Source organism: Panthera leo, chromosome E3 (genome assembly GCF_018350215.1).
Source record: "Panthera leo isolate Ple1 chromosome E3, P.leo_Ple1_pat1.1, whole genome shotgun sequence".
NCBI classification, from domain to species: Eukaryota; Metazoa; Chordata; class Mammalia; order Carnivora; family Felidae; genus Panthera; species Panthera leo.
The window spans coordinates 39,219,906-39,247,356 of NC_056694.1; the positions used below are offsets into that span (position 1 = coordinate 39,219,906).

A 27,451-nucleotide genomic window follows, 5' to 3' on the forward strand; every position below is an offset into this window, starting at 1 on the left:
GCTCCCAAGTTTCCTGGTCCCAAATATTTAGCGGTGCCCGGAGACGTCGAGCAGCTTGCTCGTGGACCCACTACCGACAAGCTGCTTTCTAGCCTGCAATTCGTGGTCCTGAGGACAGAGTGAGCGACGGGGACGCGCCCGCCCAGGCTCGCGGCGTGCCGGGAAGCTCCCTGTGGCCGAGGCCTGGAGAAGTACCCGGTGGGTGCTTGTCCACACTCTGGGAAGGGCCAGCAGGGCGGCCGCGCAGAGGTCCAGAGTGAGTGCCCGTGCACGTCAGACAGGGTCACCCCCTTCACAACGGGGCCGCTGGCGGGGCGTTAATCGTGCTCCCCTGGTGACCGCAAACTGATAGGTTCCGGGGTGAATCCGGCTTAGAGGACCCAGCTTAGGTGTCCTGGGGTTTGGGATTTCATGGGGGACACCGCCACGACGGGCGAGGGTATCGGGGGGAGGCCGTGGACGGTCTGCGTCGGTGTGCAGAGCGGCGGCGCCCACACTCACCATGACGAAGAAGTACCAGGGCTTGGGCACGCCATGCTCGCCCGGGAGGACGGCCTCCACGTACCCGGCCACCGCGCCGTACAAGACGGAGTCCAGCAGAAGCATCAGCAGCACCTGGCAGAAGTTCAACTCCCCGCTGAAGCCGCCCACGTTCTTCCACTGCAGGCCTGTGCCTGCCCGGAGAAAGGGCCGCAGTCAGCACCCGGACGGCAGGACGTCCCGCTCCCGCCGCCCGCAGGCCTGCAGAGTTGATGTCTGGGGCGCTAGGGGACGAATGCAAGGCACGGGAGGGGGGAAAGCTAGAGCTGTGAGTGTCTCCCACAAGACAAAACATTTTCAGTATTACCAGAAGGCGGTAGTGTTTTCACTGGCACCGAATAGGGACGTGGTCACCCAAGACGCCTCCCCACTTCTGCACCTGTTACCCGCCTTGTCCGCCGGGCTGATTCTCACCTGAAGTGAGGGTTGCCCAGGGGTCTCCTTACCCTGCACCCCTCCCCCATCCGGGTTATGTGCCCATCCCCCCGGCACCCTGAGCTAACTGCGATCGGAGAGGGTAGGGCTCTGTGCTGTGAACCTGCCCGAGTTACTGTTCACCCATCACTGTATCTGCAGCGTCTGCCCCGGGGCCTCGCGTGCTGTGGGCGATCACACATCCCTGTTCCACAAATACAGGAAGGTACCGAGGAGTTGGCTTGGGACCAGGTCCTGGGCGCGTAGGGAGGAAAGTAGCCTGTGTGGCGCCCAGTGTCTAATCTGGGTGCAAGTGGCTGAGGCTTCTCATTGAAAGCGTCCGAGATACTGAGTGTCCGCCAGCAGGCTCGCGGTGGCGGGAACCAGCAACGCCGAGGGAGAGATTCGAGTGCGGGCAGGCGAGCATACAGACGGGCTAGATGGCTGCTCCTCAGGCTTCCAAGTGCTTGCTGAGCACCTGAGGTTCTGTTCCCATCCGACGCGTCAGGGCCCCCCACGCCCCACCCCAGGAACCTGGGCTGAGCTGAGCTGCCGTGGGGAGAAGGGCCAGGTGGCCTCTGAGGCCCTTCCTGGGAGGCGATCCCGCGACTGGTCCGCACGAGAGCGTCGCCTTCCACTGCGCCTGACAATCAGATCTCGCAGGGCTCAGGGCGGATTCCAAGGCTGTGACACTGAGCCCACGTGGTTCTCGAGAGCAGGTGCGTCCTCGCGCAGCGCTAGTCTGCCCCGACGTCAGATCCACCCCCCTTTACGGTCATTTAGTTTGCGTCTTGTTTAAGAAATCTTTCCCGCTTCGAGGATAGGAGTGTCCTCTTTTATACCATCATCGCCAAGAGCGTTACAGAGTTTTGACGCTGGAATTGACCCCTGTGGGTGCTGTGATTTGCGGGTCCGGTTTCAACTTCCCCAGAAGGTCCTCCTGTCCCTGCAGCACCATTTACTGACCCCCACTGCCGGGGGTCGGCGTCACTGCCAACCTTCACCCGTGCCTTTGGCTTTGGGTTTTCTGTTCTATCAGTCTTTTTGTCAGTCTTAATTATGATTGCTCTTTGAGAGATCATCATGTCCGGAAAAACAAGGTTTCCCATCTTGCTCTTCCTGAAGCGGTTTTGGCCATTCTTGCCTCTCTACTTTCATTTAAATTTGAGGGGGCGGCTGGGTGGCTTAGTCGGTTGAGCATCCAACTTCGGCTCGGGTCATGATCTCACAGTCTGTGAGTTCGAGCCGGGCATCGGGCTGTGTGCTGACAGCTCAGAGCCTGGAGGCTGCTTCCAATTCTGTGTCTCCCTCTCTCTGTGACCCTCCCCTGTTCATGCTCTGTCTCTCTCTGTCTCAAAAATAAATAAACATTTAAAAAAATTTTTTTTTAATTTGAGGGGGCGCCTGGGTGACTCAGTCGTTTGAGCGTCCGACTTTGGCTCAGGTCTAGAGTTTGGATCAGGTAGGGGTTAGCTGTGACTTCCTCCCACGATTTATCTAATTATATTCAGGAAGAAGGTGCGTGCGGGAGGGGTCTGCACCATGTCTGTTCCATCTAGAGTGTTCTGAACAGGGTGTGCCCGTCCTGCACCCCAACTTCCAGCCCCCACGCCGTGGAGGTGGGCGTATGACCAAAGTCCTCTCTTCTTTTATGCCGCTTTTGGACTCAGCCAACCTTTCGTTACTCTTTCTTCTATTAAGTTTAAAAGTTACCCACTGCTTCTGGCCTGCTTGGCTCAGTAATGAATCACCAGGTCTGCTTTATGGTGCAAAGTCTAAACTTAATTATCTTTACTCTCCTTCCGGAAGGTATTTATTCCCTTTGGGTTCTGACATGATCCCCTCTAAAGCCCCTCCTATACACTTTAATTTTACCTGTTAAAAAATTTTACCTGATAAAAAAATAAAGAATAAAAACCTAAGGGAGGGCGCCTGCATGGCTCAATCAGTTGAGCATCCGACTCTTGATTTCAGCTCAGGTCATGATCCCATGGTTGTGGGATCGAGCTCTCGAGCTCTGCGACAGGCTCTGAGCTGAGCCTGGAGCCTGCTTAAGGTTCTCTCTGCCCCTCTCCCCCACTTGCATGCACACGCTCTTTCTCTCTCTAAAAAAACCCAAAAAACAAAAACCTAGGGGCGCCCGGGTGGCTCAGTCGGTTAAGCGTCGGACTTCGACTCAGGTCACGATCTCACAGTTTGTGGGTTTGAGCCGGGCATCGGGCTGCGTGCCGACAGCTCAGAGCCCGGAGCCTGCTTCCGATTCTGTGTCTCCCCCTCTCCCTGCCCCTCCTCCGCTTGCGTGCACGCGCACACACTCTCTCTGTGTCAGAAATGAACAAACATTAAAAAATTAAAAACAATAAAACCTAAAGGAATCTCCGTTGCCGCTGCTGCCGCTGCTGCTGCTGTTGTTGTAGTTATTTTACACAACCCGTGTATGAAGCCACTGTCTTCAGGCTCCCACTGATGCTCTGTTGAAAAGCAATTTTTCTTTTTGCTCCCCAGGCCACTTTTAAGATTTTTCTCTTGCCATCTGCCGTGCTCCGTTGTACGCTGATGTGCCTAGTGTAGATTTCTTATTACTCTCGTCTGGGATTTGCTGGGCTTCCTGACATTGAGTTTGGGGACAGATCTGGGCACCCTCTTTTCAGATGCATTTCCTCTGCCCCTTCTCTCATTTCCTGCCGGATCTCTGCTTAAATGGAGGCAAAACACTCTTCGCTGTGTCAGTTTTCAGCTCTCCTGCCATTTTAAAATCCTTTTGGTCCTCGTTGCTGCCTTCTGCATGGTTTCTTCTCACCTCCTTCCAGGTCATAATTCTCCCTCCGCTGTTTTGAATCTACAGGTAACCCATCCACGAAGTTTGCTCCTTGGTTGGTCGTATTTTGTATTTCCCCCAAGGAGTATTGGGTCCTTGTTGCTTGCAGATATTTTCAAACCTGCCTTATGAAAAGAAAAACCTATCACGAGCATTATTGTTTTATAATCTGTGTTTTGATAATCCCAAAATGTGAGGACTTTGTGAATCTGTTTTCACTTTGTCTTGTTTCTGTTGGTTCCTGTCCATGGCTGTTTATTTCCTTATGTTTTTCACTGCCTTGTACTTGAAAACCTGTGAGGCTTTGCCTGTGAGGCCGGCTCTGCCGGGCACCTGGGCTGCTGCTTGAGGGTCCCTGGACTGCCCCTGCAGGGTGACCCGGGCTGCAGCTCCGACAGAGAACCAGCTTGTAACAGGCTCGCGGGGGCAATTTTCTCCTTTGTTTTTCTTTCACGATACAGCCAGCACCACGGCACCTTCCCCAAGGCCGTCTCATGTATCAGGGGTTGGTATAAGGACACAGGGATGTACTTTCCTGCCCCCCCCCCCCGAAAGCTGTCACCTCAGCTGCCGGGCGTGCTGCGGCCAACGGGCTATCAGCTGTCAGCCTCCTCACAGCCTTTTCTGGGTGGTCCACACCCAGTGACTGCAGGAGGCAGAGGCGTGGGAGCCGGGCCATCTCAGCCCACCCAGGATGCCCACCCAGGATGCTCGGACCCTCACGGCTGTCAGGACCACATTGTAGCCCTGCCGAGTATCATTTCAGTCTCTCCCCGAGAGAATCCCAGTGTGGGAACAAACCCACAAGCTCGTCCAGCCCAACTGCTCACCCAAGTTCCCCCTGCTTTCAACAGAGAGGCTCTGTAAAATTCCCCTATTCACTCACTAACATGGAAGAAATCGGAGGTACCATTTTTTTATGTTTATTTATTTATTTTGAGAGAGAGAGAGAGAGAGAGTGCACATGAGAGTGGGGGGGGAGGGGCAGGGAGAGAGGGACAGAGAGAGAATCGCAAGCAGGCTCTGCCTGCTGAGCGCTGAGCCCAGCATGCAGCTTGATCTCACCAACCTTGATCTCATGAACCATGATATCACGACCTGAGCTGAAATCAAGAGTCGGACGCTTAACAGACTGAGCCACCCAGGTGCTCCCGGAGCTACCGTTTTAAACCTACTTTTCCCCGTTGTCGTTCGCAAAGTGTGGTCTCGTCACTGCTTTGTTAAAGAAAACCACTCACCTGCAATGAATTCTGGTCAACTTGACACCCTCCATTATATTTTAAGCACCCTTCACCCATTTAGACCACCCCAACCTAAAGACATTTATTGATAGATAGTGCCTCTGAGCAGGTTGTTGAAGGTAATCCCAACTGCCCTAAGAGGACGCATAACCTAGGTCCCACATATAATTCCTATCCCTGCTGCTGCTAAGCCAAGCCGTAGTGTCTGGACCCAGGACTCTGGTGATAAAAGCCAACACTGAGCAACGAAGACACTTGCTGGAGTGTTCACAGCAGATCACCTTCGTGCCGCGGAAATGTGGGACGGTCTCATGCAGAAAGCCTACTGAGGCCAGCTGGTCCCTACATTTTGATATGCTAGCTGCAATCTTCTGCTGTGACTGCTGGCATTCGGAAGGATCCTTCCGACCCCAGAACATAAGACAGATGAAAACTTGGGGGTGCACTTCCAAAGGTGGGAGTTGGAAGTAGGACACCATTGGTGGGAAGTCCCCTAGATGGACCCTGAAGGCTCTGAGCCTCAAACATGACGTATGTAGATAGCACTCCATTTATCCATAAAATTCTGAAAGTGTGAACCAAATCGAATCATGACTCTGTATCTTTTTTTTTTAATTTTTAATGTTTTTATTTATTTTTGAGAGAGAGAGAGACAACAAGCAGGGGAGGGGCAGAGAGAAAGGGAGACACAGAATCCGAAGCAGGCTCCAGGCTCCAAGCTGTCAGCACAGAGCCCAATGTGGGGCTCGAACTCACGGACCATGAGATCATGACCTGAGCCGAAGTCGGACGCTTAACCGACGGAACCACCCAGGTGCACCATAACTCTGTATCTTTTATATCTGTACGACTGCATGGTCATATCATCTCCTAAATCATTAATACGCTTTAGTTTTGCTCCCAAACCACACTGTGAGCTGTGTGGTGTGAAACGTGTCCTACAACCTACTGCTGCTTCGAGCAGGTCGGAAACGCTCAGGACACCGAATGAAGAGTGCAGTGAGGCTCTCGTGGGAACTCAGGTCACCCTGCCCGTCAGCAGTGACAGGGCATTGAGGCAGCGTCCCTTGGAGAAAGGTGGGACTCACCTCTTATCTCAAATATGGAGATAAATCGCACTCCCAGTGCCATGGCGACATTCGAGAGCAGGCAAAAGCCAATCTTTTGGAAGTGGGTCCTCTGGGAGTAGCTGAAAGTGAGGTACAGGTATGGAAGGTAGGTGAGGAAGAAGATGATTCCTCCCGAGGCAGTGGCTACGTGGGCTGCGGGAAGAAACGAGAAGGGTTTTGTCACTGATGCACCATGTGCGACACAAGCCCCTTCCTGCCATGGCAGGGCAGGGGTGGGGACTGTGGGGGCCTCGGCATCTCCAAGAAAAGTCGTCTTTTGAGGAATTTTGCACGTTCGCTATCAAAAGACCAAGGGCATCTGTGGCACTTAAAACACAAATCCATCCGGGGGCACCTGGGTGGCTCAGTTGGTTAAGCGTCTGACTTCGGCTCAGGTCACGATCTCGCAGTTTGTGAGTCCAAGCCCCGCGTCGGGCTCTGTGCTGACAGCTTAGAGCCTGGAACCTGCTTCATATTCTGTGTCTCCCTCTCCCTCTGCCCCTCCCCTGCTCACACTCTGTCTTTCTCTGTCTCTCAATAATAAACGTTAAAAAAATTAAAAAAAAAAAAAAAAAAAAAAACCAACACGAATCCATCTGTCCGTGAAGACACAATGTGTAACTGTCCAAGATGGCACTGACACCATCCCTCACGGTACAGACCTCCTCCGGGCAGTGGGACATGATGTAGTACCGGGACCCACGCATTCTCTATAGACTCTTCCATAACCCCCGTGCCCTCCCAAAGTTTTACAGGGGAGGAAACTGAGGTTTAGCCACATGGAATAAATGCGCCCTGTGGCATGGAGCTAGTAAATTATGGGTCAAGGACTCGAGGTTTTTCCAGGTTCTTGGCACGGTGGCTCCAGATTGGGAGAGAAGGCCAATCCAGCTGGACTGTGGGACAGGAGCTCAGGTTGAGTGCAGGCGTTTGACTTCCAGGAAGTGGAGAGAACAGGGAGCCGGTCCTAAAGGTTGCATAGGTAATGGAAGGAGCCCCCATTGAGACAGCAGTGGGCCCTTCACCGAACCTGGCTGACCTTGGATCTTGTATAACTTGACTCAGTTTCTTCTTTTGTAAATGGTGTCAATCATTGCTAGGATCTACTAAGCTCTTACCACGCATCAAGTGTTGTCAGCATTTGACGTGCAATACCCTACCTGATCCTTCTAACTAAGTTGTAAATACTGTTATTTTCCAGTCTCACAGAAGGGAAAATGCATGCACAGTCTGTTAACTTGCTCAAGGTCAGGGTCCACACGAGGACGCAAAACCGGCCCTCTGAGGCCAGAGCAAGAACTTCCAGCCTCAGTGAAGAAGGGAGAAGGGCTGCGTCCACTGGAGGGTTGGGAAGAGGTTTGAAATTGCTGTTCCAGAGAGGTGCGGGTCAAAGTGACAAAGGAATGTGGGCGGTCTGCAGGGCAGTGGCCAGCGAATCTGTGAACCAGAGGCCTAAATAAAGAGACTGATCCACACACGGGAGAGAGTTTCTCCGGCCAGGTTCTGCTGCAGGGTAAGAGGGGAGCTGGGTGTGACCAGGGCTGAGGATTTGCAATACGAGTTCAACAGAGAGCCGGTGGGTATACGTCAGAGGAGTCAAAGTAGGGACGGGCCATGGGCTCCGAGCGGGGCGAGGCATACGATGGGGTGATGGATAGTGACAAAACATTGGGGCCAATGGATCAGACATCTTGATGGGGGTCAAAGAATTATTGGGGGAGGTGGGTGCAAGACGGGGGAGCTAAACAGAGACATGGGGGGTCAAGAGTGGGGTTGTTGAGGCTGAGATTCTGGCCACCACACAGTTGTTGGCTCAGGTTTAGGGGATGCCCGTGGGAGCGTGGGAGCACCGATGTGGGGTGGCACAGGGTCACTGGGAGAGCAAGCCAGGGGTCTGAGAGGAGATGAGGCGGGACCACCAACCATGAATGTGGGCAGGGACAGGGGGCAGCAGAGGCTTCGGTAAGAGGTAGAGTGTGGTTTGCTCACATGACAATCTCCTCCTCAAAGGGGCCGGGCGGGCGGGAGGCACGATCTGGAGGGCAGCCAGGAGCCAGGACGTGCCTTCCTGCCTGTGGTGGTAACAGGGTGTGATGGATGGCCGCCCTAGCCACCTCTGGGGGCTGCCAGTGAGGCATTTCCTGGGGCACCGTTATAAATCACGATTGTTACGTGATCAAGGGTTTTCATATTTTACATGTTTCAACCCATTGCAAGCATTATTCTTTTTTAAAAAAGATTTCTAGTGTTTATTTTTGAGAGACAGAGCGTGAGCAGGGGAGGGGCAGAGAGAGAGGGAGACAGCCTTCAAAGCAGGCTCCAGGCTCTGAGCTGTCAGCACAGAGCTCAAAGAGGGGCTCAAACTCACAACCATGAGATCATGACCTGAGCCAAAGTTGGACGCTTAACCGACTGAGCTACCCAGGCTCCCTGAAACACTATGTTTTAAAAGCATTTGAAGTAATTCCTTTCTTTGTGAAGTGATTCTTTTCAAGCCCCCCAACTTGAAAACATTTATTTCTGTTGGTTTTCAATGTTGAGAAGTTGCTTCAATAATTTCTTTTCTCACTTCACTATTTTTCCAGTTGTTTATGTGCTGCAGTGGGCAGAATAAAGGCTTCCCAGGGATGTCCAATCCTAACCCCCGAAAGCCGTAACATTAAGGTATGACTTTACAGAGCCCGAGGGACTTTGTGGAGGTGATTGAGAATCTTGAGATGAGCTTATTCTGGATTATCTGGGTGGGTCCAACGGTACGGGCCCTCAGGAGAGGGAGTTAGGAGTGCCAGAGTGAGGTGAGGTGATGGAATCAGAAGTCAGAAGGAGCTAGAGCGCCCAAGACTGAGGAAGGAGCCATGAGCCCCCAAATGCAGGCATCGGGAAGGGTTCTCATTCTCCCCTCGTGTCTCCAGAAAGAACACAGCCCTGAGGAAGTCTTGATGCTTTAGCCCAGAGAAATGCATTTCAGACTTGGCTGTAAGATGATGAATATGTGCTATTTTTAGCCACTCAGTATGCAGTAAGCTGTTACCTCAGCAACAGGAAAGTAACACGCATGGTTTAGTCAAAACTATGTAATAATTAACCTTACACTTACAACAACCAAGTTTAAATAATACCACTTACCTTCAATACCATACACTCTGCTCACAGACATCTCTGTCCTCCCCCTTTTAAACTGTTATTGTGACAGATCATATCTTCATCTGTTAAGTGCCCATTAATGCAGATTCATGAATATTTTCATGCATTTGCTTATAAATCATATAGGAGAGAGAAGATGATTTACAAACCAGAAGGACAGTGATTCTGGCTTAAGGTGTCTTCACCAGTTGGTGGTCTGTATTTCTTCTTATGGCTTCAAGTTACTGTCTGGCGGCTTTTCATTTCTGCCCAAAAAACTCTCTTTGTCAATTTTTGTAGGGCAAGTCCATCGGTAACAATGGACACTCTCTGCTTCTGTTTGTCCGAAAATGTCTCAATTTCACCTTCATTCTCAAGGGGTTTTGCCAGGTATAGAATTCCTGGTTGAATTTTAACCCTCTCGGGATTTAAAATGTCATCTCACTAACTTCTGAACTCTGTAGTTTCTGAAGAGAAATCAGCTTTTGATATGACCAAGGTTCACTTGTACACGAGGAGCCTCTTCTTGATGCCTTCACAAATACTCTTTTTGACTTTGGGTTTTGACAATTTGAATGCCTCTTGGTGTGGATCTCTTTGAGTTTATCTTGCTTGGAGTTCACTGAGATTCTTGGGTTTGTAGATTCATGTCTTTCATCAAATTGGGGTTGTTTTCAGTCATTATTTCTTTAAATATTTCTTTCTGGTGGGTTTTTTTTCCCCCTTTCTCTTTTTTTATTCTGGGAATCCAGTAATGTGTATGTTAGTACACTGGATGGTGCCCCATAGGCCCCTCGCATTCTGTTCCAACGAAGAAAATCCCAGGACCATAATGACTTCACTTGTGAATTCTACCAAACATTTAAAGAATGAACATCAATTCCTCTCAAAGTCTAGACCAATAAACACCAGTGGAATATAGTAGCCCAGAAACAATCCCTCACGTACATGATCAATTCATTTTCTTTTTCTCTTTTTTTAAAATTTTAATGTTTATTTATTATTTGAGAGAGAGGGAGACACAGAACCCAAAGCAGGCTCCAGGCTCTGAACTGTCAGCACAGAGCCCAACGTGGGGCTCAAACTCACAGACTGTGAGATCATGACCTGAGCGTAAGTTGGACACTTAACCAACCGAGCCACCCAGGCGCCCCATGATCAATTCATTTTCAATTGATGCTAAAGCTGTTCAATGGGGGAAAGAGTAGCTTTTTTTATTTTTATTTTTTATTTTTATTTTTGAGAGACAGGGTGAGACAAAGTGAGAGTGGGGGAGGGGCAGAGAGAGAGGGAGACACAGGATTGGAAACAGGCTCCAGGCTCTGAGCTGTCAGCACAGAGCCTGACGCAGGGCTTGAACCCACAGACTGTGAGATCATGACCTGAGCTGAAATCGGACGCTCAACCGACTGAGCCACCCAGGCTCCCCAAAGAGTAGCTTTTCAACAAATGGTGTTGGGAAAACTGGATATCTACATGCAAAAGAATGAAGTTGGACCCTGATCTTAGACGATATGCAAAAATTAACTCAAAATGGATCAACGTTCTAAACATAAGAGTTAAACCTATAAAACTCTTAGAAGAAACCTTGGGAGAAATCTTCATAACCTTGGGTTTGGCACTGGTTTCTTAGTATAAGGACAAAAGCATAGGCAACAAAAGAAAAAAGAGATAAATTATACTTTAACAAAATTTAAAATTTTTGTGCATCAAAAGACACTATCAAGACAGTAAAAAGACAACCCATGGAATGGGAGAAAATATTTGCAAATCATATCTGAAGAGAGATTAATATTCAAAGTCCATAAGTAACTCATATAATTCAGCAGCAACAGAACAAACCATGCAAGTGAAAAATGGGCAAAAGACTTGAACAGGTATTTCTCAAAAAAAAAAAAAAAAAGCCCTTATGTACTGCTGTGCAAATGTAAAATGTTGCACCTTCTGTAAAACACAGTTTGCTACTTCCTCAAAATGTTCCTCAAAAAGTTAAATAGAATCATCATCCAGCATCTACACTCCTAGGTGTATGCCCAAAGGAATTGAAAGCAAACTCAAACAGACACTTGTGCACAAATGTTCACAACAGCATTGTTCACATCAGCCAAAAGGTGGAAACAACCCAGTTTCCATCAACAGATGAAAAGATAACCAAATGTAGTCTGTCCATATTATGGAATAGTATTCAGCCATCTAAGGAATGAAGTGAGGTAGGAGTCCAAGTGCCTATCTGGTTGTCCCAGCACCATTTGTTAAAGAAACTGTTCTTTTTCCGTTACATGGTCATGGCACCCTTGTCAAAATCAATTGCCTATTAGATGTATGGGCTTATTTCTAGACACTCAATTCTGTTCCATCAGTCTATCTATGTTCATGCCAGTACCACACTGTTTTGATCCCTACAGCTTTGTAGTAAGTTTGAAACCAGGAAGTGTGAATCCTCTAACTTTGTTATTCTTTTTTGAAATTGTTTTGGCTTTTCAAGGCCCATTGCCATTCCGTGTGAATTTTATGATCATCTTGTCCATTTCTGAGAAAAAGGAAGCTGGGATTTTAATAGGATCTGAATAGAATCTGTAGATCAATCTGGGGGAATAGGGCCGTTTTAACAATACTAAGTCTTCCAATCCATGAACATGGGATGTCTTTCCATTAAGTCATCTTTGATTTCTTTTACCAAGTCTCTTATCTCTGTGGTCAGATTTATTCCTGAGTATTTTATCTTGGATGGCATTTTAAGTGGAATTGTTTTCTTGATTTCCTTTTGGGGATGGTTACTGTGCGTGTATAGAAACACAACTGATTTTTGCGTGTTGACCTTGTATCTTGCAAATTTGCTGAATTCATTTGTTTCTGGATTCAAATTCGCTGGATTCAAAGTTCTTTTTGTGGATTCTTTAGGATTTTCTCTGTATAAGATCATGTCACGTTTGAATAGAGAGAGTTTTGCTTCTTCCTCTCCAGTTACATGTCTTTGGTTTCTTTTTTCTTCTTTTTTTTATTATTATTTTTTTTTAATTTTTTTTTCAACGTTTTTTATTTATTTTTGGGACAGAGAGAGACAGAGCATGAACGGGGGAGGGGCAGAGAGAGAGGGAGACACAGAATCGGAAACAGGCTCCGAGCCATCAGCCCAGAGCCTGACGCGGGGCTCGAACTCACGGACCGCGAGATCGTGACCTGGCTGAAGTCGGACGCTTAACCGACTGCACCACCCAGGCGCCCCTCTTTTTTCTTCTTAATTGCTCCGGCTAGAACTTCCAGTACAGTGTTGAATAACAGAGGGGAAAGTGGGCATCCTTATCTTGTTCCTGATCTTAGGGGGAATATTTTCAATTATTCACCATTGAATATGATGTTAGTTGTGGGGTTTTCGTACATGCTCACTATTGATTGAGATACTTCCTTTAAATTTTAGTTTGTTAAAATTTTTTTATCATGAAAAGTACTGGGTTTTGTCACATGCTTTTTCAATATCAATTGAGATGAATAAAAGTGAATAAAATTGTGTTTATTTTTTCTTTTATCAAATGGCGTATTACATTTATTATTTTTCATATGTTGAATTATTCTTCCATTCTTGGGATAAACCCCACTTGGCATAGTGTGTAATCATTCTAATATACTGTTGGATTTAGTTTGCTAGTGTTTTGTTGATGATTTTTCCATCTCTGTATTCATAAAGAATTTTAATCTGTAGTTTTTTTGGTCTGATGTCTTTTCCAGCTTTGGTATCAAGGCAACGCCTGCCTGTAGAATGAGTTTGGAATATTTTTGTTTTTATTTTTAGTTTAGTTTAATTTAGTTTAATTTACTTATGTTGGATGCAAGTCTCTTATGATATGTAGTACTTGCAGATGTTTTCTCCCAGTCTGTGGTTGTCTTTTCACTTTCTTGATGGTATCCTTTGAAGCACAAAGTTTTTAACATTGAGAAAGTCCAATTTATCCATTTGCTTATTTATGATTTATGCTTTTGGTGTCATGTCTAAGAAATCACCACCTAACCCCAGATCACAAAGATTTATGCCTGTATTTTCTTTTCAGGATTTTGTAGTTTTAACTCTTATATTTGGGGTTACAATCCATATTGAGTTGATTTTTGTGCATGATGTGATGTAGGGTCCAACTTCATTCTTTTGCACGTGGATATCCAGCTATCCCAGCACCCTTTGCTGAAAAGACTGTTCCTTATTCCTTGCCTGTTGAATTGTCTCGGCCCCTTCATCAAAAAGCAATTGGTCGTAGACTCTGAGTTGCGTAGTATATATTTGCCTTCACTTGGGACTGTTTCCTACTCTGGTCTTGCTTTATTGTGCTTCTGACCTCATTGGTTTTGTCTTTTATTTCCAGCCTGTGCTTATTTCTTATGTGTGAACGCAAGCTCAATTTTGGGGGTTTCAACCTTCTGTACCACATTAGCCTTAGCTTTTGAGCATCCTTTTGATACTTATGCTCTAAGGTATCCACGTAACTCTCTTCCTTGACTATCTCCCCTGCCATGCTTGCCCTTGAGCTATTGAGAGATAGTGGGATACTAGGTAAAGAATTTGAATCAGGAGATAGTGTCCAAGCCCAGTCAGCCTCCCAAAGAACCCACCCCCATCTTGGCAGGGTCCATATTTTCCAGGGCCCACATATTAGAACATGGTATCTGATGTCAAATATTCACCAATGTAAACAATAAATTGCCTGTCTTCATTTATACCACATTTTTATTTTTTCCCAAATTCTTTTAAGCCTTTTTGTTGTTGTTACCACCTGCTGGACCCGTCCTCCATTCATGTTTTTACCTCCGTCTCTCTATTTGAATCAGGACTCAGTTATCCCACACTCTGACTTTGACTCCATTTCCTGTTATTTTTGTCTCTAGTAGTTCAGCGACTCTACCAACAGTTTTAGAGGTAACACCCCTCTGACAGGACCAAAGTCCCAGGAATTCCTCTCTTACTGTGGTGTCTTATAAGCTACCCTATCATTGTGCCCAACTCACAATCAAGACCTGGAAACCTGTCTGCACTGGATGTCTTACCCTTCATTTCCTTCCACATTGGGACTTACCATTTGCTTCCATTTGAAATTACATTTAGAAGCCAAATGAGGCATAAAGATATACGTATATAGAGACAGTTCCCTAAGCCTTTATGGGGAATGGAGCTGCTCTATTGCTAAAGTAACCGTAGAGGTGAAAACTTGGCTTTGGAGAAATAATAATTAATGATGCACGTAACTGGAATAGCAATGCTACCAGAAAAAGAAGTCACACACACACTCCCCGACTGAGAATTGTATCAGGACTCACCTTTTTGGAAGAATGTGCTGATCATGAAAGCAAAGAAAACAGTGGCCGTGGCAAAAGACAGTAGGAAAACAAATATCAAGCTAGGGTCGCTGTTCCTGAACACCGCCACACTGTTCACCTGTGGAGCAGTCACAAACACACATTGTTTTTACGTGGAAAGAATGAGGAGAGGCATAAAATACCCTGAAAACAATGCAGAACTTTTATTTATTTATTTATTTATTTATTTATTTATTTATTTATTTATTTTAATGAATTTATTTTATTTTTTATTTTAGAGAGAGCATGAGTGGGGGAGAGGTGCAGCGGGAGGGGAGGGAGGGAGGGAGGGAGAGGGAGAGAGAGAGAGAGAGAGAGAGAGAGAGAGAGAGAAAGAGACTCTTTTTTTTTCCTGGATCAGACATGATGTGGTTTAATACCACACAGGGGATACAGAGGGGAAAAAAAAATCCTATGATTAAAGCCAAGGCTTTCAAGAAGACACTTTCTTAGGCATTAGAGAAAGAGACTCTTAAGTAGGCTCCATGCTCCGCATGGTACCTGACTTCGGACTCGATCCCACGACCCTGGGATCATGACCTGAGCCAAAATCAAGAGCCAGACGCTCAACCAACTGAGCCACCCAGGGGCCCCAGAACAATGCAGAAATTGTTTTAAAACCACAAGATTAGTCTAAATTAGACAACATATCTTGATTTTTTTTTTAAGGCATAACTTTGATCCAGTGTCCATTACCTTTTATAAATTACGCTCTGTACGTGTATCTTTTTTAAAGAGAGCATATGTCTGAATTCTATTTTTGACCCAATGTGAATCTCTTTCGCTTTAATAAGAGACTTTATCCCATTTGTCATTGTCGCTCTTATAATAACTATAGTATTTCTTTGGACACCTCACGTCTCCTCTTTTTAATGCTTTCTGGCCGTTTTCTTTGTTTTATGTATTTTGCCATGTGGTCTGGGTTTTCTTGCCTACCTTTATCCAAAGTGCCCCAATTTGGGTAATTTAGAAGCTAAATCTTCATTTATCCACATGGTGGATTATAATTTAGCCATCAGATGCAAGTTAGCAAATTGGAACACCAGATCTCGATGGCAGCACGGAGGAGAATTTAACACGGTAGGATGGGCCTAAGAGGACGTTCTCCATCTTTTACAACAACCGTTTTCAACTATTTGCGGAGTTGTAATGTTTTAAAGTTTATAAAATACTTTAATTAGGAGACGAATCCCACTTCCCTGACGAAATTAATCACACCCACGTCCAGTACTTGCAGCCCCAGCAGCGGAAGGCCGTCAAGGCTCTCCCGGATGGTGCAGCTTCAGTGCCCGATGCCCGCAAAGTTTCCGCAAATACCACCTGAGGTTGCCCCAAGTGCGCGTCCCTGGCTGTGCTCTCATCTTCTGTCGAGTCTCAGCCCCGCCGCCCGCTCCGCAGCCACATTCCTTCCGCTTAGCGTGTGCGGAGGGACCGGACACGCACCTGTGTGCAGAAGAGGACGGTCATGAAAGAAACGGCGAGGAGGGCCGAGACGAAGAACACGATGAACCAGGCAGCCCAGTGTTGCCAGTTGTCCACTCCCATCATGCACATGTACTCCTAGAGAAAGCAGAGGAGCCCGGCGTCCCACCACTGCCAGCGCCACGCACCCATCGCGGCCTCGCAGGTGGCCTCGCTCAGACGGTGCTGAGTGCACGAGACGGAGCAAACCGTGCACGGTCGGTGAGGCCACGCAAGGTCTGGGGAGCCGCCGGCAGGCGATTTCTATATACAGTCCTAAGAAGCAATCGAAGGAGAAGAAAATTAAAGTGAGGAGGCAGAGGGTCTCTACCGAGAGCAAAAGGTGAGGAGACAGGTAACGGGAGAGCGCGGGCAGGCAGAGAGACTCTCGGGGCAGCCTGTGTTAGGTTGGGCTCCCGGCTGCAGCCACGAGAGAGCGACTCATCCTGGGCGGACATCCTCTCCTGTGCGCTCATCAGAGAGTCGGTCCGCAGGCATCTTCTGAACAGCCGCCGTGGGCAAGTCCAAACGCAAGGACTCACGTGGTCACAGCAGACGGCATCGTCTACGTTGTAAGCAGGTCGAATGACGAACCACCGTCCGACATCCGCCGTCCATCCCTCAGGGGGAGGTCCCTCTAACACCCATGCAGCCTCGTCCCTGCCACGGCCTCATCCCCACCGGGTCATTTTTCATCGGTGCTTGTACACGTCCCCGCCCCGGGAGAGGCTCGCACCCCACGCCGGGGGCTGGGGGGTTACCTTCAGTTTTTTCTCCTTCTCCAGGGCAACGGAATTGATGATGATGAGCTCGATGCAGATGAAGCTGAGCATGAGCAGAAGAGGGAACTCGTTCTGAAGGGTCACCAGGAGCCCGTCCTGGACGTGGGCTCCGTGGGGGAACCTCTTCACAAGCACACTCAGGCCCTCAAACATCTCGGTCGTCCCGTTGTGGGCGTGGTAGTGCATGATGGCCTTGTCCAGCGCATGCTGGATGGCCAGGAAGCCTTCGTTGCTGTATCCTGCGTGAGAGAACAGCGGACACCCGAGCATAAGAGACTCAGAAGACTGGAGGTGCAGAACACCCGCTGAGTGAGGCGGGTCGTGGCTAACGATTCCCGGAGATGATCGGGCGGGAGCGGGCCGGGCTCCCTGGAGTCCACATGCCGCCACGGGGAAGAAGGAGCAGCGTCCCCAGGGACCCCCTGTGGCTGTGATGGTGTCTTTTATCAGAAAACAGGGCAAAGGCATCCTGAGCCCACAAAACAAGGAGTGTCCGTTGCCACGCTCTTGCACGGTGGGGCCGCATCCTCTCCCCTAAGTGCTCGGGCTTCAGGGAGAGGGTGCTTGCTCCGCACTTCCGGTCATCCAGGATACACGAAATGGTTAAATGCAAAGGACTTGGGAGACACGCGCCCCCTCACCTACTGGGTCCTCTGTCTGAGCTGTCACTGCTGTGGTCCGAGGGTTATGGTCATTGAATTTTGCTGCCAAGCCTCAAAGCCAAACTTTACCACAGGCAATGTTTATTTTCATACAGTGTAGTCGGTGGGCGAAGGTCAGCTTTTGGGAAAAATAGGTCGGAGGGCAGAGATTCCCGGTGTGGGGATCTCGTAAGAGTTAAAGGCCCCACCTCCCAGCAGGGGTTACCGGCCCTCCGCATGGGCAGAGCCAGCGTGGGGTACCCAGCAGTAAAGGGGAGGTGACCACGGTCTCCCGATGGCCTTGACCTAAGCAGACCCCCGGATCTGTCAGCACGAAAAAGGGAGGAACAAATTGCTGATAATAAAATTCCGGGAACCATCACGGAGTCTTCACGGCATGTCGGAGCATTTCCACTGCAGAACCGTTGGCATCCTTTCTAGAATCGCATGGAATGATAAGCCCTCGTGTTTACATTCCCACTCACTGGGCTTGTGGGCCCAAGGTTCACGGCAGTTGCGTGGCCATCCTCCGGGGAGGTGCACGCTGTCTGCTCGATTTCCTGAGAGCTGTCCGCTCCCTACCAGGGAGGTCTCCCCGAACCCCGCACAAAGAGGGAGACCCCAGGGCTACAGTGACGTGGAGGCCAGGCCTCCGAGCTGCCCCACGGCTTCTCCCCTGGCCTGCAGAGAGCTGAAGACCGTCAGGTATATAAGCAAACGTGAGTACGTGCGGAGACAAAAAGAAGGGACACGCCCTCCTTGTTCCCGTAAAATGCCCCCCCTCCTCCCTCAAACAGCTCAGCGTCACAGCCTTACTGCTCTTTAACTTCCTCTAGAATGAAAGCGTTTTACCCAGCGACACGTTTCTAAACGTTACTCCTTCAGCCTCTTTTGAGCTGCTAGCTTAGCAAGGGTTCAGACGGCAGTGACAGCGCGAGAGGCACGTGAGTGTGGGCGAGACTGACATCGTTGAGGCTTCCTCACCAGGGAGTCCGCCATCCGAATGCCCTAAGGCCCGGGGCTCTTGGCTTGGGTTGGGAGGGTAGAGGAAGGATGTGCCCCAGCTGTCCACATAATCTTGTTTGGAGGTGAGCTGCGCGATTAAGAAGTTCCTCTGCGTGTAGCTGAAGCGCAGGCGGTACTTAACCTGCAGGGGATAAAGAGAGGACGACCTGGGTCACGGGGTCCCCACGCTCAGCCAGGACTCGTGTCTGCCGCCAGCTGTGATTGGAGGGAAGGCCGATCCCTCCCTCCCCTGCGAGGAGCACTCAGCGGTCTGCCCAGGAGACCCCCCTTCAGGAAGGTGGTTCCGAGCTCAGACACTGGAGCCGGGCCACCAGGACCCAAACCCCAGACCTCTCACCGAATGGCGGTGGCGGTTCAGGCGGGTGACTTGACCTTCTTGCCTCGGTTTTCTCATCCGTACAACGAGGATGAGGTTAACAGCGCTTGCCCCAGAGGCACTGTAGGATCAAGTCAGATGGTCCCTGGGGTGTGCCTGGCAATTGTTAGTGCTCGAAAAGCGTTGCTGGTTGTTTATCAACGTGTCTGTCTCCAGCTGCCAACACCCCCATGCAAGTTCTAGCCATTAATCATCAGGCGGCACAGGACGACACCAAAGCTACACACGAGCGGCTTCCTCGCCCCCAATGGGAGCCACTGCCTTGTCCTCAGACAGACAGGCCTACCATACTGGAGCCCATGTCATTAGTGTGGTGGTCTGATGACAACCACAACCAGTCCTTCTGGAAAGTGCCTCCGTCCCCGGCTCGGTTCTGGGCACAAACTCATCTGATGCCCGCAACAGCTGAGTTAGGAACTGCTAGTACTCCCGCTACACCGGTAGGGAAACTGAGGCCCGGAAATGTCGGCGCCCCTCCCACGGCTAGAGAGCCAGTGGTTGCCAAGCCGGAATCCAGTGTGCCATCCAGCAGCTGGAATTCGTGGTCCCCTTCTCTCAGCCCCAGGTCTCCCTGGGCAGGCCTCTCTTGCGAGGACCCCGAACACTGGGAGGTGCCCCGGGGCCAGGTAGGAGGCAGTGAAACCGGGAGCATTTTCTCACCTCCTCCGGAAGAAAGGCAGCCAGGTGGCAAAGCAGACACAGGGAGACAGAGGGGCAGCCCAGGTGGCGAGACTCCCTAATGGGCCCACGCGCGAGCCTGGGAGGCATGGTGAGGCCGTTCCGGGACCGGATGGCCCTTACCTTCAGCGGCAGGGGTTGCTTGCTGTCATTGAAGGTGTGATCGAAGACAATTCCAGCCAACACGAAGACGGCTTTGGGATCCTGGAGTATGTAATTTTCAAACAAAGGCACTGAAGAATGGCCTAGGACTGCGGAGAGAAAAGTCCCGTGAGCAAGCAGGCTGCCCCCCCCATCCCCGCCCTCCCTGAGCCGGTGCCGGAGGGGCCGCAAGACTCCCCCCCCCCACACACACACACACCTTCCTCCATCATTCTGCGAACACATAAGCACATTCGATGGCCGGGAGCCACGCGAGGCGGTGAGAACGGTCTGAATGCCCGCCATCTCTCGTCCCAGGCCCCCCAGCTGGGCGGCGCTGAGGGCCACAGGAGGTGGAACTCGCCCTTGGCCATGTTGACGGGGAGCTGTCCGTAGCTCGTCTGCTTGGCTACGGCAACCGAAATGGGAGACAGAATCACAAACAAACGTAGCTGTTCTGATGAGAAAAATAATTGCTCCCGTCCCTGGCCCTTGCGTGTGGCGAGGCTGTCATCCGGGATCCTCCTCGAAAGTAATGCTTGCTCAGAATGTGGAAGTCATCACCGCATCATTCCGCCTCCTCGCCGCCAGCCGGGTGTCTTCTCTGAGAGCTCATTGGCTTCTGCGCCTTTATCTCCGCGCAGAAGTCTCTAGCGCACGTCCACGGTTGTCCCTTTCTGCTATCCTCTTAGGAAGTGGTGAGACTGCGCGCCTCGCAGACACAGCCGCTCTTGCGGGAACCTTTTGTGAACTGCTCTGTCCCCTCCCCTCTGTGTGTCCAGTTGCTTCCTTTTAGAAACCCTCGTGGGTGGGCGGGACGCGGTCGCTCTCGCTTCCCCTTTTCTTCATCCTGTTGCTGGACATTGTCATGCGCCTCCCAGACCTTGTCTCCCAGCCATCACACGCGTCCACTCGGTCGTTTCCCTGGGAGCGATTTCGCTGATCTAAATTTCCAAGTCCGCTTCCTGTTCCTTTGACCACATCTCCGTGCCATGGGAGTCCAGTTTTGTTTTGGCGTGGCAGCATTCCCTCAAACGTTTCTGAGAATATGGAGTTTTTTCAAATGAACTGACTCATGATAAAAATCTCCAATGATGCTGGGGGTTATGTGGCATGTCGAAAGGCTCCTCGATGAGACTGAACTTTAACTTTTCATCAGAACAAAACCCATTCTTGGCGGGGGGGGGGGGGGGCGGGGGGAGGGAACCAAAATGAATCACTTGGCCCACAAGATTTGAGACTGAATCCAGTCTCCAACTGTGTGATAGAGATGGAAATCCTTTCTCTTCCTGGTTCAGCATTGCTCCCGCTCCCCCGATGTCCTGAGCCCCTTCGGTGGTAGTGTGGGGGGGAGGGGAGGTCACTACTTTTAGCTGCAGCTGAGTTTTACGTTGTTTTATTTTCATTTCTAGTTCTGTTTGGTCCTCTTCTTTTTTCAGATCGGCTGGGTGAGTCTGCATCGTGACATATCTGGGGAATAGGATTATGAGTCAATCTTCCTATTTTCCTCTATATAGTTTGTTTCCTAAGCCATATTTATGTTTCTTTTTTTTTTTAATTTTTTTTTTAACATTTATTTATTTTTGAGACAGAGAAAGACAGAGCATGAACGGGGGAGGGGCAGAGAGAGAGGGAGACACAGAATCGGAAGCAGGCTCCGGGCTCTGAGCCGTCAACCCAGAGCCCGACGTGGGGCTCGAACTCACGGACCGCGAGATCGTGACCTGAGCCGAAGTCAGACGCTCAACCGACTGAGCCACCCAGGCGCCCCTATCTTTCTTTTTAAACACACACATGTACATAAACATTTGGCTAAATTGAGGAAAATAGCATACATACAGGAAGGTGTACAAAACACAAACGTTCGTTCTAATGAGCGGTTGTAAAGTTCACAGCCAGGCCTCTTGGGTCAAGAAACAAAATTTGTACCCTAGATTTGTTTGTTTGTTTAGATAGTTTCTTACTATCAATTTGGTTCTTCATTGCTTTCAAGAACATAGTTTTAATATTTGTCCAGCGCATGTTTTTCAACAGGCCAACATAACCCAGTCTGCCCTGTTAGCAGAAACAAATAGCAGTAATCTCTTTCCCAGAAATTTCCGGGAAACATCCCAGTGTTTCCTTGGCTCTGGCTGAGTTAGGTGTCATCCCTGGACAAGTCACGGTAGCAAGGGGACCACGAAGTGCAGAGTGGTGTAGCCACAGGAGTCATCCTGAGCCCAAGGAGGAGGCACCAAGGGCTGACGGCAGGAGAGGGGTCCAGACCCCCAGGGAAAGAACAGGCTGTGAGGATCATCAAAAGGGAAAACAGATGTCTGTCACGGTTTGGAGAGCTCTTCAAACCACTGCCCTTCCTTCCAGGGTGTAGGATTTACTTAGGGGAATGGCCCCAAAGAGCAAAATGTAATTTTTATTTCTTATCCTATTATGTGATTTGAAAATGTCAATGCAAACAATTCTGGTGTTCATCGTTCTTATTCTTTTATTGAAATTTTAAGGTTTATTTTTTGTGTTTTTCTTTTTTTAACGTTTAAATTCCAGAAAAATACATTCTAAACTGCTAGCAAAGAATTCTGCGAAGTGGCATTTGGGGTGAGAACTTGACTTTTCACTGTAAACCTTATATTATTTCACGTGCAGTTATGTAATAAGGACAGAGGGAGGAGTGGAAGGCAGACGGCCGTCGGTCCTGGGGACGCAGAGCACGCAGAGAGAAGCGCGGCGGCGGAAGCGGAAGCAGTGGGAGGTCCCGGAACCGCGGGACTCAGCCCCGGAGACTCCCGCAGGCGGAGGCCAGAAGCGTCCCTGGCACAGCGCGCACGCGCGGAAGAAAGCCTGGAAGGAAAGCCCTGGAACCGGCGACGCCAAGGACCGAGTATCGACAGCGATGAGGTAAGAAGTGAGTCGGAGGTAATGAAACAGAATTAACGCCTCGAGACACCCCAGACGAGGAGGGAGACGTTGCCCGAGGTAGGATCTTAAGGGAAGACAGAAGAGAAATGCTTTCTTCTCCGTGGAGGCGACCGAGGGGTCCCAGGGAGTGAGGTGGGGATCCAGGCCGGATGCAAAGGCCGAATGTTTAGGGACCCGGAGGGCTGCTCACGGACAGGAGCCCAAGGCCCCAGGTTCATCTCCGTCTCCCTGCGAGACCCGGAGAGCAGCCAGAGGAAGAGACAGATCGCGCCCGACAACTTCTCTTCAAACCCCTGCCGCGCGGGCGGCCTCGCGCACATGGAGGAATACCCAAGACTTGGGGGAGGCGTGCGAGTCTCCTGCAGACACTCCAGCCTCGCTCGGACCACTCCCCACCCCCCACCCCCGCTTCCTTCAGCCTCATTCACGGCGGTCACACCCCCCCCAGCCCCCCCGCGGCCCCCACCTGCTCCCCCCCCCCCCCCCCCCCCCCCGAGTCCCGAGGCCGCCATCCCACTTCGCAAGTCGTGTCCTTCACCTGCACCGCCGCCGGATCATCTCCAGCCTCCCAAGAGGAGCTTTCTCTGTTGTGTTTTGTTTCCAATCTCGTACTTGTAGAATTAGAATGGTATTTTAGGTTGCCAGGCAAGCTCAAAGCCCCAAAACAGCGGCCCCCACGCGTGTTGCCCCTGAGGGCCTTTAAAAGAATTGTCTGCGTTGAGTGGCACTCAGAGCTGGGGCAGGAGAGCCCTTCCTTTTCACTCGGTACCTTATGTATTATTAGAACACCTTTACAAAAGCATATCTTACAATTATGGCAGTTTTGGAACGTGACTCCGCATTTTGTGGATTCCGCGTCTTGAAAAACTGTATCTATCTGACTCCATTAACGAACGCATTTATTCATTCAGTAAATATGTATTGAGCAGCGAGTGTATGCCAGGCATGAAGGAGGCCCAGTGATGAAGAAACGGACAGGGCCCTCTGCCCTCAGGGAGGTGGAGCCCAGCAGGCTTGTCAACCGCAGACTTGACACAGAAAGCCCAAAGTGGCGGTGTGATGAACCGTGGATCAGAAATCTCTGACCGTAGCCAAAGGGGCGCAGAGAGAGGAAGGCACAGCTGAGAAATCTAAATAAAGCCCGGCTGGCAGCTTGCCCAGTGCCCCTGAAAGGAGCCTGGAGACAGGGGTAGGGCCAGACCCTGGACTACTGGTGCAGTGGAAGCCACCAGAGGGGCAGAAGCACAAGGCTGGCCAGACCTTTCCGACCTTTGAGAGACCTTCTTGGCTGCATGCAGAGACTGGCTTAGAATTGATTAAAATGAGAAGAGAGACGGACGACTAATTCAGAATCTCCCAAGTCGCCAGAACGTGGTTGCGGCAATCAGAGACCTCGTGGACGGCTTTCCCCCAGCTGTCACCTCCACAGACTTTTTAGGATTTGGAGACCCCAGATATGGAATCACGCCTATACGCACCCTCAGGAAACAGCCTCAAACTCAATAAAATTGCCCTCCCTCCCTCCCTGTCCTTACCCCATCTTTATGTCTCACCTTCAAACTCAACGTCAAAGGATTTCCCCACCGCTTCAGTGATAGTCTTCAACGTTTCGCTTTTGGAAGAGACATACACTAGTTGGTATCTGGTGTAAGTAGGAAAATAGAGGAAGGCTGGCAGTAAACTGATATTGATGGCCGGATAGTTGACAGGAGGTATTTGCTTAGGCAAACTGTTTAAACGCAGGTACATGATGATCATGGAGAAGAGTAGCGGCATTAGGATTTCAAGCACTGTTATCAGAGTCTTCCGCTTCTAGAACAGAAAGGAAAGCAGCATGAGAACGCGAGTGTTAAGTCACCACACGGTGACGTTTCTTCCATTTAAGAAGCCCTTTCATTCTCCCCCACCCCCAGTCTCCCTGCACAACCCACAAAAAAGAAGAAAATAGAGAATGAACTAAATGGCTTCTCTTTCTGGACTTTTCCATGACATCAGAGGCGAGAAACCAGTAATGATGATGCAATCATCAGTGATGACGGTTTGCGGAATTTCAGTGGGAACCTGGCTTATTTGCAGGAAGGGGCCCCGTTTCAAGTACAGTTGTTGATTTTTTCTTTAATCAGTTATTAGATGCCAGCGTGACATAAACATTCAGTCCCCCAACTCCGGACATGCCCACGGCTCCAAGGACCACCTTACCCACCTTCAAGATGAAATTCTTCCAAAGAAGAAGTTTTAAATTCCTGACCATTGTCACTTTCCCACCTGAAGGGGAGGGATCAGCACCAGCTGGGAAGCAAACGGGGCAACTGTCAGGCATCACACACATGTGCCCTCCTGTCCTTGAGGAGCTGTCTGCTCTCGGACTTTCCGAGCATCGTTTCTTCTTTTTTGCGGACTCCCCATCCTCTGCCCACCTCTAAACATCCCAGCGGGGCTCGGCTGACACTCCCCGTGGGCAATCTCACTTGGTCTTTGATGTTGAAATGCACGGACACACTGATGATTTCCACATTCCTGTCTACAGCCTGCACCTGCCGGGTCTCCTGCCCCAACCCCTCCTGTCCGAGCAGGAGCCCAGCTTCATGAGGATAAGGTTGTGTGAAGGTCTCCCTGTCTCCTCTCATCTCCCATTTTCCCCTGCCCCGCCGCGGGCCTGGCTGTGATCCAGAAGGGACAGAAGTGGCTTCTGCTCACAGCCCACGCACCTGCTGTTTCTCTGCCCAGGGCACGCCTCCCTCATGCGTCATTAAACTACTGAACGTGCTGTTTATTTACTTCTTGTTTGATCTGATTTCCCTCTGGAATGCATGCTCCATGAAAGCAGGGATTTTTTTTGGGGGGTGGGAGGGGCTGTTTTTTGTTGTTTCACTACGGAGCCCCCAGACTCCAGAGCAGGGCCAGCGCGTGCTCACCACTCAGTAAACACGGGCCCGAGAATAAAGGCGTCAGAGGGCACACGGCTTATGTGAGGACGTGGCTGTGACAGAGATGCTTGTGGGGAAAGGACGCTCTGCGGTGGCAGCACGAGCCTCCCCTTCCGCTCTCTGCTTCTCTCTGTGTCACGTGCTTTAGCTTTTAGCTGCTGCCACCTCACGATCTTCATTTCCAGAAAAATGTTTTTCCGCTAGTGAAAGAACGGATGCGTTTTCCTCTGGTGAAAGCGTCTCTGACATTGCCGATTAGAAATGGAAGACACAGCGTTGTGAGCTCACTAAACGTCACTGGAGGTGAGCTTTAAAGTGGCAGGTGGTGTGATTGAATTTCACCTCCATAGTAGGAAAAAAAAAAAAACAACGAGCGCAAGGCAGGTTTAGAGTAGTCAGCCGTGGCTGCAGCCCATCTGGTCTGGCCAGCAACCCCAACCACCGGCATTAATTTCCTGCCCACGGCTCTGCCGCCTCCTGGGACTGGCTGGACTCGTCTCTAGGTCTTGTTATGGCCCGAATTGTGTCCCCTGCCGCCCCATTTGCTGTGTCTAAGTCCTAATCCCAGGATCTCAGACGGTGACAGTTTTTAAAGGCAGGGACTTGACCTAGGCGACCAAGGGAAAATGAAGCTGTCAGGGTGGCCTGTGTCCTCACAGAGGAGATGTGGACACACAGAGGCAGCGGGGGGTGTGCGGGCACAGAGGACGCACGAGGGGTGGACAGCCCAGGAGAGGGAAGGAAATGGCAGGAGGGAGCAACCTTGCCACCGCCTGGATCTTGGACATCTAACTTCTCGAACTGTGGACAAATACATTTTTCTGTTGTCTCGGGCACCCGGTGTGTGGTGTTTTGTGAGTGAAGCCGGACTGGATGAAAACAGCTCTGCGCCACGGGTCCGCTCCCAGCTGGAGCATGTTGCTCTAATGGCATGAAGCCAAGCCACGCAAACGCATTTAAAGCATCTTGTCACACACCCTTGTGAACCACCCCACCGGCCAGAGTGCATCACACAGCTGAGCCCAAGATCAATACAACAGGGAAGGAAACCGTCTGCTCTGATGGGGGGGCACTGCTGACTCACCTGGTGAGGGGCATGGGTGTAAACCTTAATATGGGGGGAGAAAGAAGAATGGGGAACAGCCACGTACCAAAACACCCAACTTTTAGGGCTTCAGAGCTGGTGTCGGAATTTGCCAGCCTGAACAGCCACGCCATGTAGACGAGGAGGTGTTTTTGGCTCATTACTGGCCCAGCACAGATTCAAAGAAAAAACACCCAGAGACCATGAGAATGCATGGTTTTCTCCAACCACAGCTACTGTTCAGTGGAATGGGACAGGAAAATAATTAGAGTAGATGGAGGTTTTCATACTGAGCACCTTTTCAAATTTGTGATAATACAAGTAGACTGTTCCTTTTATTTTTTTATTTAAAAAGTTGTTTTAATGTTTATTTTGGCAGGGCACAGTGCAAGTGGGGGAGGGGCAGAGAGAGAGAAACCCAGACAGGCTCCGTGCTGTCCGCACAGAGCCCGACGTGGGGCTTGAACTCACAAAACTGTGAGATCATGAACTGAGCTGAGATCAACAGTTGGACTCTTAACTGACTGAGCAACCCAGGCACCCCTAGACTGTTCCTTTTAAAAGAAAGTTTACTTCGGTGCTATTGATTTATGACAAGTAGCAACTATGCACGGAAGGCACTGTATCTGGGCACAATGCCACCATCAAAAGATGAGTCAGTAATGGGGGCACCCAGCTGGCTCAGTCCATGGAGCATGTGACTCTTGGTCTCAGGGTCTTGAGTTCAAACCCCATGTTGGATGTACAGATTACTTAATAAAAAAAATAAATTAAAAGATCAGTCAGTAATAGAACTCATCTTGTTGGAAATCAGTAGCTTAAAATAAGCCCTAGTAA

The 27,451-nt window shown here is 50.0% G+C and overlaps 1 protein-coding gene across 1 annotated transcript in view; it reads right to left on the reverse strand.

Annotated features, from left to right (window-relative positions):
- The window catches only part of LOC122210246 (ATP-binding cassette sub-family A member 17-like), an 87,887-nt gene that overhangs the window by 50,486 nt on the left and 9,950 nt on the right, over positions 1–27,451 (reverse strand). The window contains 9 exon segments of the mRNA XM_042922850.1: positions 502–674; positions 6,102–6,275; positions 14,547–14,664; positions 16,029–16,145; positions 16,808–17,067; positions 18,454–18,616; positions 19,673–19,800; positions 24,157–24,415; positions 24,807–24,892. Of these exon segments, the coding sequence (XP_042778784.1) occupies positions 502–674; positions 6,102–6,275; positions 14,547–14,664; positions 16,029–16,145; positions 16,808–17,067; positions 18,454–18,616; positions 19,673–19,800; positions 24,157–24,415; positions 24,807–24,854 (1,440 nt within the window). The 5' untranslated portion in view covers positions 24,855–24,892.